The sequence below is a fragment of the Tamandua tetradactyla genome, chromosome 1, assembly GCF_023851605.1.
Source record: "Tamandua tetradactyla isolate mTamTet1 chromosome 1, mTamTet1.pri, whole genome shotgun sequence".
Lineage (NCBI taxonomy): Eukaryota > Metazoa > Chordata > Mammalia > Pilosa > Myrmecophagidae > Tamandua > Tamandua tetradactyla.
The window spans coordinates 208,546,180-208,558,531 of NC_135327.1; the positions used below are offsets into that span (position 1 = coordinate 208,546,180).

The 12,352-nt window shown below is 41.7% G+C and overlaps 1 protein-coding gene across 3 annotated transcripts in view; it reads left to right on the forward strand.

The window, feature by feature from the left end:
- The first annotated feature begins 3,234 nt into the window (after positions 1-3,234).
- Positions 3,235-12,352, forward strand: part of LOC143675756 (isopentenyl-diphosphate delta-isomerase 2-like) — a 30,343-nt gene continuing 21,225 nt past the window's right edge. Inside the window, exon 1 of one of the 3 annotated variants that reach the window (XM_077151778.1) lies at positions 3,235-3,275. In XM_077151778.1, coding sequence (XP_077007893.1) covers positions 3,250-3,275 — 26 coding nt within the window. In that variant the 5' untranslated portion in view covers positions 3,235-3,249. Of the gene's footprint in view, positions 3,276-9,386; positions 9,603-10,386; positions 10,518-12,352 lie in introns of those variants that run through there. The other 2 variants (XM_077151777.1, XM_077151776.1) reach the window with 2 other exon arrangements.

Here is a 12,352-nt window from a genome sequence, read left to right on the forward strand (position 1 = left end):
GACCTCCGACTTCATTTTTTTCCCTCAGGATACTTTTAACTATTTGGGGCACCCTGCCCTTCCAGATAAATTTGCGTATTGGCTTTTCTAATTCTGAAAAGTAAGTTGTTGGGATTTTGATTGCTATTGCATTTAATCGCAAATCAATTTATGTAGAATTGACATCTTAACTATATTTAGTCTTCCAATCCATGAACATGGTATGCCCTTCCATCTATTTTGGTCTTCTGTGATTTCTTTCAGCAATTTCTTGTTGTTTCCTTTGTATAGTTCTTTTGTCTCTTTAGCTAAATTTATTCCTAAATATTTTATTCTTTTGGTTGCAGTTGAAAATGGAATTTGTTTCTTGATTTCCCCCTCAGATTGTTCATTACTAGTATATAGAAACACTACAGATTTTTGAGTGTTGAACTTGTACCCTGCCACTTTGCTATACTCATTTATTAGCTCTAGTAGTTTTGCTGTGTATTTTTCAGGCTTTTCCAAATATGGTATCATATCATCTGTAAGCAATGAGAGTTTTACTTCTTCCTTTCAAATTTTGATGCCTTGTATTTCTTCTTCTTGTCTAATTGCTTTGGCTAGAACTTCCTAACACAATGTTGTATAACAGTGGTGATAGTGCATGTCCTTGTCTTGTTCCTGATCTTAAGGGGAAAGATTTCAGCTTTTCCCCATTGAGGATGATAGTAGCTGTGGGTTTTTAATATATTCCCTTTATCATTTTAAGGAAGTTCCTGTCTATTCCTATCCTTTGAAGTGTTTTCCACAGGAAAGGATGTTGAATTTTGTCAACTGCCTTTTCTGCATCAATCGAGATGATCATGTGCTTTTTCTGCTTTGTTTTGTTGATATGGTGTATTACATTAATTTGTTTTCTTATGTTGAACCATCCTTGCATACCTGGGATGAATCCAACTTGGTTGCTATGTATAATTCTTTTAATGTGTTGCTGGATTCGATTTGCTAGAATTTTGTTGAGGATTTTTGCATCTATATTCATTAGAGAGATTGGTCTCTAGTTTTCTTTTTTTGTAATATCTTCAGCTTTGGTATGAGGCGATGTTGGCTTCATAGAATGAATTTGGTAGCTTTCCCTACTCTTCAATTTTTTGGAAGAGTTTTAGCAGGATTAGTAGCAGTTCTTTCTGGAATGTTTGGTAGAATTCACATGTGAAACCATCTGGCCCTGTACTTTTCTTTTTGGGGAACTTCTTAATGACTGATTTGATTTCTTTACTTGTGATTGGTTTGTTGAGGTCATCTCTTTCTTCTCGAGTCAAAGTTGGTTGTTCATGCCTTTCTAGGAAGTTGTCATTTTATCTACATTGTTCTATTTATTAGCATAAAGCTGTTCATAGTAACCTGTCATTACTTCCTTCATTTCTGTGGGGTCAGTGGTTATGTCTCCTCTTCCATTTCTGATCTTATTTATTTGCATCTCTTATCTTCTTTTTGTCAATCTTACTAAGGGTTTATCAATCTTCTTCATTTTCTCATAGACCTGGCTTCTGGTTTTATTGATTTTCTCAATTTCATTTATTTCTGTTCTAATCTTAGTTATTTCTTTCCTTTTGCTTGCTTTGGGATTAGTTTGCTGTACTTTCTCTACTTCTTCCAAGTGGACACTTAATTCCTCAATTTTTGCCCTTTCTTCTTTTTTGATATAGGCATTTAGGGCAATGATTTTCCCTCTTAGCACTGCCTTTGCTGCATCCCATAAGTTTTCATATGTTGTGTTTTCATTTCCATTTGCCTTGAGATACTTACTGATTTCTCTTATAATTTATTATTTGACCCACTGGTTATTTAAGAGTGTGTTGTTGAGTCTCCATGTATTTGTGAATTATCTGGCACTCTTCATTCCTTTACGATCTGAGAAAGTGTTTTGTATAATTTTAATCTTTCCTAAAAACTCATCACCAACCCATGGTAATATATATTTTTCTTCTATGCATTCTCCTAGCAATTTATATTTTTGCATTTTGTATTGAAGTTCATGACCCGTTTTGAATAGCTTTTATTTATGAAACCAGCAAGGGTTTTCTCAAGGCTTGTTTATTTACATATATTTTGTCCAATTAGCATGGCATCATTTCTTGAAAAGACTGTATGTTTTCCATTAATTAGCTTTTGTACCTTTGTCAAGGTCAGTAGATTGTATTTATATGGGTTCTATTTCTAGGCTGTCTATTCTATTCCATTGATCTATGAGTCTAATCTTTCACCATCCTCTCTTGATTACTATAGCTTTATAGTAAATTTTGAAATTTAAGAGCGCAAGTTCGCCAACTTCGTTCCTCTTTAGTCTTTTATTAGTTAGTCTGTCTTTTGCCTTTCCGTATAAAGTTCAGAATCAATTTTCCATGTATATAAAACAGCTGGCTGGGATTTAAATTGGGATTATGTTTAGTCTATAGATCAAATTATCAAGACAAAATATCTTAACAATATGAGATTTTACCATCCAGAATGTGGATTATTGTTTCGTTTATTTAGACCTTCTTTCATTCGTATTTTATAGTTTGTTGCATACATATCTTGCATGTATTTTGTTACTTATGCCTAAGCACTTCACGTTTTTTTTTCTTTTTATTGGCCTGGGTTCCAGGAATCGAACCTGGGTCTCCAACATGGCAGGCAAGAATTCTGCCACTGAGCCACATTGCAACTGCAACACCCGAGCACTTCACTTTTTTTTTTTAATTTTTTTTTTTTTTTGCAGGCACCAGGAATTGAATCAGGGTCTCCAGCACGACAGGTGAGAATTCTACTACTGAACAACCATCACACTACCCCCAAGTACTTCACTTTTGATGCTATTGTTTTAAGTGGTATTGTTTTTAAATTTCAAATTCTGATTGAAAATTTGCACATGGCTGACATATAAGAAGGTAATTGACTTGTATATTTATCTTGTATACTGTGGTCTAGCTATACTCACTTATTAATCATAGGAGATATTTTTGTAGATTTTTTCATACTTATTTACATAAGATATTATGAAATAAAGATAGTCCTATTTTGATGGGAAAGCAGCCATTGTGCAAACAGGTGCCCCTCCTGAGCTGGCCCAATAAGAGCCTTGAGCCTGGAATATTCCCTTATTCAGAAACTGGACAGTGAGCTCATACTCAGCCCAGATTCTTCCTTATAAGGTAATCCTCCCCTGATCCAGGTGCACAGCAAATCCTTACTTACACATGGGCGTCATATGACAGCTGGACTCTGGCTATCTGCTGGCTGAAAATGACCTTACTCTGTCTCTTCCCTATGTGAGTACACGTTGTTCCTTCCAGTACCTATGTGACTCCCATTTTTAGTATCTGGCCACACTCTTGTATTGGAGTGGGTTGACATCTCCTAGGTGTCTCTTCTGGCTGGCAGTCTGGTGCAGTGGGCATCTCCAATTAATGAGCCATGGCATGGTGGTGACTTAAGGAACCCAGTGTTCCACTAGGGTACCAGCTGCCTGCAGGGTGACAGATTGAGATGATGGCCTTCCTGTGGCTACAGGGAGGCAAGTGTTCTGTAGATACCACATTGTCTACTGGGCCACAAACTACAGAGGTGGGCCCGGGACGGGGGTACTGGAGTTTCACCAGGTCTGGCTAGTTGCAGGCCCCAAATGCCTGAAGCGTTAGCTAGGGGTGATAGCAGAGGCCACGAGGCTTTCTTGGAGAATGCTAATAGATTGCTTTCTATAAGCTTTGAGATTCCAAAGGCGGAGCTGGGGGAGGTGGATTGGTGGGAGGCCTTGACCATTCTCCTTAGCCCCTGCTCCCACCCCAACTCCCCTGCAGAGCTGAGTGGACAAGATTAGAGATCTAGGGTTCGAGGAAGACTGGGGAGCAATTCTGCAGCCACTGCTTATGGCCTTTCAACAATGGCACCAGGCCAAGCCTGAGGGTGACTCAGGAGCTAAGTATCTATCCACAAGCAGGTTCTTGGCACCAGCAGACACCTAGACATTCCTGTGGCTGTTGAAACTGGAGAAAGGAAGAAAGAAGAAGAAAAGAATGTAAGCTGTTTGGGATCTCATTGCCGAAAGGCCTTTAAAAACCTTTGAGACTTGGTTCCTTTGCTTCCAGGATAATGGAGGCAATCTGGTGAAAGCCTTGAGAGTGTCGGATTACACCCCCACCCACCTTCAAAGCCCAGAGCACAACCTGCAACCTCTGCCCAGACAGTAGTGGTAGCTGTAGGGAAGGTGGGGTGGCCCTGCCCCCCACCCACGTCGTCCTGCAGCTGTGGGACCCCAGCAGCATTCACTTGAGCAATGACCGCAGGAGGCAGGGATGACCCTCGTGGCAGTGGCCAAATGACCGAGTGCCCTGTGGACCGGCACCGCGGGGCGGGCACTGGGCTTCAGAGAAGCAGGTTCCTCTGCCTCCAAGACTAAAGAGAGGGGGAGGGAGAAGGTGGGGCGGGAAAATGGGGAAGCAGAAAGACAGGGAGGAAAGATGGTAACTAACCTCACCCCTACTCGAGGTCGCTGTGTCTGCAAAACTGGCACAGGAGGGGTGCATGTCACCTGATGGCAGCTCTCCAAGCGCACCGTCCCCCTTTCGGGACGCCTGAGCTTGGCCCACACCCAGGAGGGCTGCTTTGCGCTGCTCTGAGACTCACCCAAAGAAGAGCGGCTCTGCTGGGCTCTTTGCTCCCCCCACAAACAAACGGGAGGCCTTGCTGCAGTCTGCACCCTGGGGGTGTAGTGACCGTCGGGGTGCTGTTCCCTTGCCCTCCTATGAACCTTGGGATGGGTCTCAGGGCCTCACAGGCTTTTTACCCCATCATCTCTGTTGAAGTGCCTGTGTCCCCAGGAGAGAAGGAAGCCTCGGGGGAGGGGCGGTGTTGGGTGGGAAGATTTCAGAGTGTTGTGATTCTGTGGTCACTGGATGCTAAAAGGATACTGGCATTGGGAAGAGGGGGAAACAAATAATGCCCTCCGGTTTTGGGTCTGAGGCCACCACCAGTGTGATTCTTGTACAAGCTGCCCACACACCTCACTGTGTGGCCCCACCATATAATGTATTATTGGTGGAGATGTGTTTCTATGTGCACTAGTGCCCAATCCCTAATGGGAATTGCTGCAGTGGGAATTGTGTTGGGAATGGGAATTGTCCCATTTTAGTGGGGCATATGAAAGACTGAACTTCAGTGACTCATGAGCTGTGGCTAATGGCCTGCTATTTGATGAGGCCACTGGCAAGCCAAACTGGCATATGAAATAAGACCTCTGTGGGGATAAGGCAATGGGCTAAATATCAATTCTGCTCCTAATGAGCTTTTCTCCCATGCCTCTGGCTGGTGAGGGCATCAGAACCAACAGCAGACCAGGCTTGTCAGCTGAATGTAGAGGCTGAGATAAGACAGCCCATGAGGGTTCAACCTCCATCCTGGACTGGGCTTTCACGTATGGACTGTCACTGTCAATAGAAGACTTAAGAACAACATGAAAAAGCTGTCCTAGTGACAGACTCCTGTCCTCAGGCCAGCATCTTCTGAGCAGATAGATCATAGGGCCTCTCATTTTACTGGATCCTGACTGTAGCTGGGACACATTCTGTGGGTTTGGCCTCGCCATTCCCATGCATTCCACTGACTCAGGCCCCACAATACCCTGCCCAGGCCCGACAATACCCCATGTGTTTCCCGTTCAGCTATTTCCTGAACACATTGCATCTGATAATGACACCAGTTTTGCAGCCCATCAAGGGGCATATGATGGACTTTCCATGCCCTATTACACCATGAAGTCACAGGGTGGGTAACTGAACATTTTCATGGACAACTAAAGGAGAGGCTTAAGTGGCTGTGGGAGGAGACAAGATAACTCCTCCCTGGATGACATACCTCAGGTGAGAAGCCTCAACGCGGCAATTCCAGGAAAGGGTGCTTTCCATTTGTACCGTATGTTTGATAACCAAATCAGGTACCTGGGGAGGCTGGGGGAGGGGACATATTAATGATTTTGCTTTTCAGAAATGCTTCTAAATTTGTTCCCTCCTCCTGAAGAAAAACTCTCCATGCTTCCTTTTCAAATTGCTGTGAGCCCTTTTGGTTCAACTTAGTGCTGATGCATAATCACACATGTTTCTGTTTGCTAAAGCTGCCAGAATGCCAGAAATGGGTTGGATTTTTCAATGGGGTATGATTAGTTTACAAATTTACAGTTCTGAGGCCATGAAAATATCCCAATTAAGGCATGAAGAGGAAGATACCTTCTCTGAAGAAAGGTTGCTTGCATCCGGGGTTCCTCTGTCAGATGGAAAGACACATAGCAATGTCTGTGCTCCCTTTCTCTTGGATTCTGGTTTCAATGGCTCTCTCTCTCAGCTTCTATGAGTCCTTCCTTGTTTCTCCTGGGATATTTCTCTCTAGGCTGTCTGGGCTTTTCCTATCATGTATCCTCTTTGCAAAGAACTCCAATAAAGAATTAAGATTGAATGGGCTGGGTCTCATCTCAGTTGAAATAGCCTAACCAGAAATTCCCACATATTATAGGCCTGTCCCCACAAGAATGCATTAAAAGAACATGGTCTTTTCTGGGGTACATAAAAGATTCAAACTGGCACAACACCTGACAGTACTGATTTCAAGACAGGAAGATGGAGAACCCTAAGGCTGGAGTCCCACCTTGGAAGGTGCTATTGGCGGCCCTGATAAACTGACTGCCTGGTGAATGCATGCTCTGCTTTGGATGCCTTAGCACTGGAAGCTCTTTGTTTCCAGAGGTTTTGCATATGCCCTGTGAGAGTGCACTTTTTCTGTGTTCCCTATTATGACACCTGCTTTTTGAAATAGCCCCTCAACATCTGTTACTGGACAAAGGCAGTGAGCTGTCTTCCCCATGCTCGATGACCCATTCCTGAGACACCCAGGGTTGCAAAGAGAGAAAGAGTTTATTGCCAGGCATGAAGCAGGAAAGCAGATGGCCTATCAACATGAAAATCTCTCTGTTACAATATAAGTACAGTAATTTGGACAGTTTTATAATATCAAAAAAATGGGCAGGTTTTAGGATAATGAGCACAATGACTCCAAATGATGTAATTAGAGGTGATCTAATTAGTTGGCATGCACAGATTGATAACATGCTTAGTCACAGAATATATGTAAGAAGATGGTCTTAATAGGATGGTAGGCATGATTTTTAGTATTATAATGAGGTAAGGTGACTTATAGGTTAAAGTCTGTATTAGTTTCTTAAATGCTGCCAGAATGCAGTATACCAGAATTAGAATGGCTTTTAAAAGGGGGAATTTAATAGGTTACAGGTTTACAGTTCTAAGCCTATGAAAATGTCCAGATTAAGGCATCCAGGGAGATACCTTCATTCAAGAAAGGCCGATGGGTTAGGAACACCTCTGACAGCTGGTAGTCACGAGACTGGCTTCTGTTGGTCCCTTGCTCTTGGTCTCCATTGCTTTCAGCCTCTGTTCCTGTGGGGTTTCCTCACTTTGCTTCTCCAGGGTTGGCTTTCTATCTCTTGGCTTCCTTTGGCTCTCTTTGGGTTCTGGCTTGCTTAACATCTCAATGCTATACCTGCTGGGCTCCAAACATCTTCAAACATGGTGTCTCTATTCTCTGCCTGTCAGCTCTTCTCTGAAGTTTCTTTCACCTTTGTCATTTCTGTCTTTTCTCCAAAAATGTATCCCCTTTTAAAGACTAGTAAACTCTTCAGGGCCCACCTGGAATGGATAAAGTCACATCTCTAGCAAATCAAAAGGTCACACCCACAATTGGGTGTGTCACATCTCCGTGGAGATAATCTAATAAAAGGTTTCTGTCCTGCAATATTGAATCAGGATTAAAAGAAACAGCTGCCCCCACAAGATTGGATCAGGATTAAAGCATGGCTTTTCTGGGGTACCTAATAGATTCAAACTGGCACAAAGTCTGAGCTACCGCACATGTTAGGTGGGCCCATTTTGGTTAGATCAAGCTTCAGTTATCAAGATAACTTTGGACCTGGAGGTGTTTGATTTGAGTTGACCCAAGACTCTTCATTAATAAACATTAGGAACTGTCTTTGGTGAACACGAGTCTCCAGAGTTGCAAAACTGGAAGAAAATGGGTACAAATGAGGGTCAGTCATCAGTTTTTACAAACACAAGGGCACAAGATAAAGGTTATACAATCATCAAAGATCAAGGCAACTAGATTAATTTGACCATTTCTGGTATTTCCTCTTGGCTATTCTAATACACTTAGAAAGTAAAAAAGAAACATCTACAAATTGATTTAATAATCATAATCATTTGTTAATTCCTAACTTCTTGGCTACACATCCCACCCATTCAGGTCTAGGATGGGATAGCTTAGTTTTTCCCATAGGTCCTGAAAAATCAAGGGATGGAGTTGAAGAATCTGGTTCCTAGCTAAGAACCTAGGTGTGATCTTTTCAGGCCTGACCCTAGGCCATTACTAAGGCTTTGTCTGGCAGGTCTCACAGGGGAAAGATTTGGTGCTCAGTCATTGCGATGATACGAAACAAATGCAGGGTTCCCTGCCTGATGCCACAACAGCCAATCCATAGCCCCAAGGTTTCAAAAAGAGAGAGTTTATTGCTATGGATGAAGCAGCAAAGCAGATGGCCTATCAGCCCACAAATCTGTCTCCCCAAGTCTGAGAAGTTCATAGTTTTTACGGATGCAGACAAGAAGGGGTGGGGTTGTTAACTTTACAATAGTAAGTGTACACAGGGCTGAGACTAGTTGAACTTGAGTAATTTCAGATATTAACTTCTGCCTATTCTACAGTATAGAAAGAATAAGACACCTATATAATGGTTCAATAATCATAATCATTTGTTGACTCTTAATTTCTCAGTTACAGCACTACGGTTTCTGAAGGGAGTTGCAGTCAGTCACACATGACACCCCAGGCTGGCCATGCTCTTAAACATGTCTCCATTTGAAATGAACTAAAGAGGATTCATGCTCAAGTGGGGTGGTTGTCTGTACAGCTGCAATCCCCCTTGAGCTCTTTCTTTAATTTCTTTAGCTGACAACTTTAGTATTTGTGGTTCTTGGTTGAGAACTTGACTCCAAGGAGGTCTGGCCATATTTCTAGGAATGGTCCTCCTGGAAGCTGCAATTAAATGCCATGTAAACCTGATAAGGAAGCTTTCCAAATGAATCATCATCATTGGAATTATTCATCATACACATCTCCACCTTCAAATTTGAGGTGGTTGCTGGTCCTACTGATTGTGACCTACTATTGCAATTTTATTTGTTATAACATGGTATGGGTGAAGGGAAGTAGACTGTTGGGCAAGGAGTCATCATATGACCTGCCATGCCTCCCAGGGTTTGCCCAGTCAGAGCCCTGATCCAGAATAATCCCTTTTTTGGGGAGTAGGCTGTGAGCTTATTATACTCAGTCAAAATTATTCTTCCTTGTATGGTGATCCTCCACTGTCCCATAGGAACAGCAAGTTCTTTGAATTGCTTCATCATGTATGTCATGTGACACCTGACCAACTCCACTAATATATCTGCTCCTAGCAGGGAAGGGATGAGGTAGCCCCACTGTAGCATCAGAAGGGACCCACTCGCTGAACTGAAAATGGCCCTGGTCTCTCTCTTCTCTATGTGAGTAAACACTGTTCTATCCAGTGCCTCATGTGAGTTGTGCTTTTACTGGGGACACCAACACTTGCATTGGAGTGGGTTGACATCTCTTTAGTGTCTCTTTTAACTGACATATTTCTTTCTTTTCAACTGCATATTTTCACTTCTTTGTCTTGCTTATTGTTTTAGTTAAGCATTCCGGTTTGATGATGAATAACAGTGGTAAGAAAGGACATCCTTTTCTTGTTCCCAGTCTTATAGGTAAAGCATCCAGTCTCTCACCATTGAATCTGATGTTAGCTGTAGGTTTTTCCATATGACCTTTGTTGTGTTGAGAAAGTTCCCTTCTATTCCTAGTTTGATGAGATCTATTATCATGGGTGGGTGCTGTGTTTTGTGAAGTGCTTTTTGTAACTGAGAAATTAAGAATTAACAAATGATTATGATTACTGAATCATTATATAGATTTTTTCTATATTGTAGAATTGACAGAAGTTAATACCTGAAACCACCAAAACTCAACTAGTTTCACCCTTGTTTATAGTTGCTATTGTAATGGTTATTCTGGCCTAGTCTAGTCCTGTTTATATTTTCTATTGTAATGGTCATTGTAAACTAGTCTCAGCTCTGTGTATGCTTTCTAATGTAATGGTAACAAATCCGCCCTGCCCACCTTGTCTGACTCCATATATACCCTGAACTCCTTAAACTCAGGGAGACAGATCCAGGGGCCCATAGGCCATCTGCTGTCCTGCTTCATGTGTAGCATTGAACACTTTCTCTCTTAAACCCTGGTATTATGGATTGGCTGCTATGTACAATGGGCAGAGAACCCTCTGCTTTTGTCCAGTATCAATTTGGTGACTATGAAGGGAGAAAGATTCCTAAGAAGCAAGGGTTCAGAATGCCTGATGTTTTGGAGCCCCGATGGGACAGGTAAATGTAGTACTTAAGTCTTTTGCGACTGCTAGACTCTTTTAGTCTAGAGGCTTGGCAGCTGCATTTTTCTCTACTCTGCTGGTACTCCAGACCGCTGGCATCTTGAAAAGCTTCAAAGAGAGAAAAGAGTTCCCAGTTTCAGGTCCAGACGTCTGACCGAGTGAATGGGTCATCAAGTTAAAAGCAGATCAGGAAGTTAGTCCAGCAGTTTTGAGTCCCTGGACCTAGGCCTTGAGGTCCTGAGTCCCACTTCCAGAATGTTGTCCCTTGCTCTGATCTCTGTACCTTTCTGTTTTCTGGCTACCATTCAGTATGAGATTTGGGGCCCTACCCTGAGTTTGTTTGTGGAGTATGCTCCTGGAAAGTAAGCAGTCCAATAATTAATTGGTATTTGATGAAATTGAGTATGCCTGCTTAACTATTTAACTGGTGTGTTATGTAGGGATAATGTTGAATACCTGTTTAAATGTTAATTAGTATGTTCGGTCTAGTTATTAATTTGTGTGTTACTTACATATATAGTAAGTGTTAAGTGTCTGTTAAAATTTGTTAGTCATTGTCTTATTGCATTTGTATTGTTCAAGTGTTCCTAATTGGTTATTGATTATTGAAATTCTGAGAAATGGGAAACTTTGGGCAAGTGAGAGGAGAAATGGGGTAACAAGATACATGTTCAATCCTTTATTTGTCTTTCTCAGCAATCAATGTTGAAAAAAATGTAAAATTTTGCCTGTAAAGATTAGCAGCCACCTCCACCCTGTAACCAAGGGTCCAATAGATCAGGAAAGCAGGAAACTCCCTTATTCTCCTACTCTGTATCTCTCTTTATCAGACGTAAAAGACCCTGAGATAGAAATGATCTCCCCCTCCCATACAAAGCAGTGTAGTCATGCTTTCTAAAATCAGCAGCAGAGCCTCTGGCAAGTTTCTACCTCATTGGCAAGTGCCAATTGGTAAGAGCCTACAGCAATGCATGAACAGCGAGGCCCTAGAGAAATTATAATATTCAAGCATACCAGGAAAAGTAGGGTTCAAATTAGCGAGTTTTCTATCTCTATGCTTCTGGGTGGGTTTTTTTGTGTGTGTTATCTTCTATTTGTGTCTGTTTGTGCAGTGTTTATTTTCCTGTCTCCAAACGGTAATACCAAATTGGCAAACAAAACTCTTAAAAGAGCTGTATTCAGATTTCTTAAAGATAAGTAAGCACCTATATAGTAGTACTCTTGGAGACCTAGAGGGGGAGAAAACAATCTAGGTACCAGGGTTCAAAGTGTTAGTTTTTACAATGACAGTAAAGAAAAATAAACAGTGAAAAGAAATCAACCCCCTGGAATTTCCTGAAGGCAGTAGAGGAATGCTTTGGGGAAAGGCAAAGACTTTTCCAATTGCTTTAGGAGCTTTAGAAGAAATATATCTAATAATTAGAAACAATTAAAAGAAGGGCATAAGAACTCTCATCAACACTAAGGCCACCTTAGGGGTCTTAAATCGTTCATTTAAAATTTTTAAAACCAAGCCTTGGTTCTTTCCATCTCACCTAACCCTGCCCCTAGAGCCTAACCAGCTAAGACAGATATGGGGAGGGGTTGGGTAGAGAAGGATGGGTAAGGGTAGGCTTGATTTAGAATTCTTTCTACTGGGTCTGGAGACTAGAAATGAGGGGCGCAGATGAAATATTGTGAAGTAGGCCATGTTTGTTCTGAGAGAATTCCCCAATTTGAAATTATTTTTTAATTCCCAATCATACCTTTGCAACAGTAGCTGCAACAAACAAATCATTATTAAAATATAAATAGCTTTAGGATAATGGTAATAGAATAAGATCTAATTTC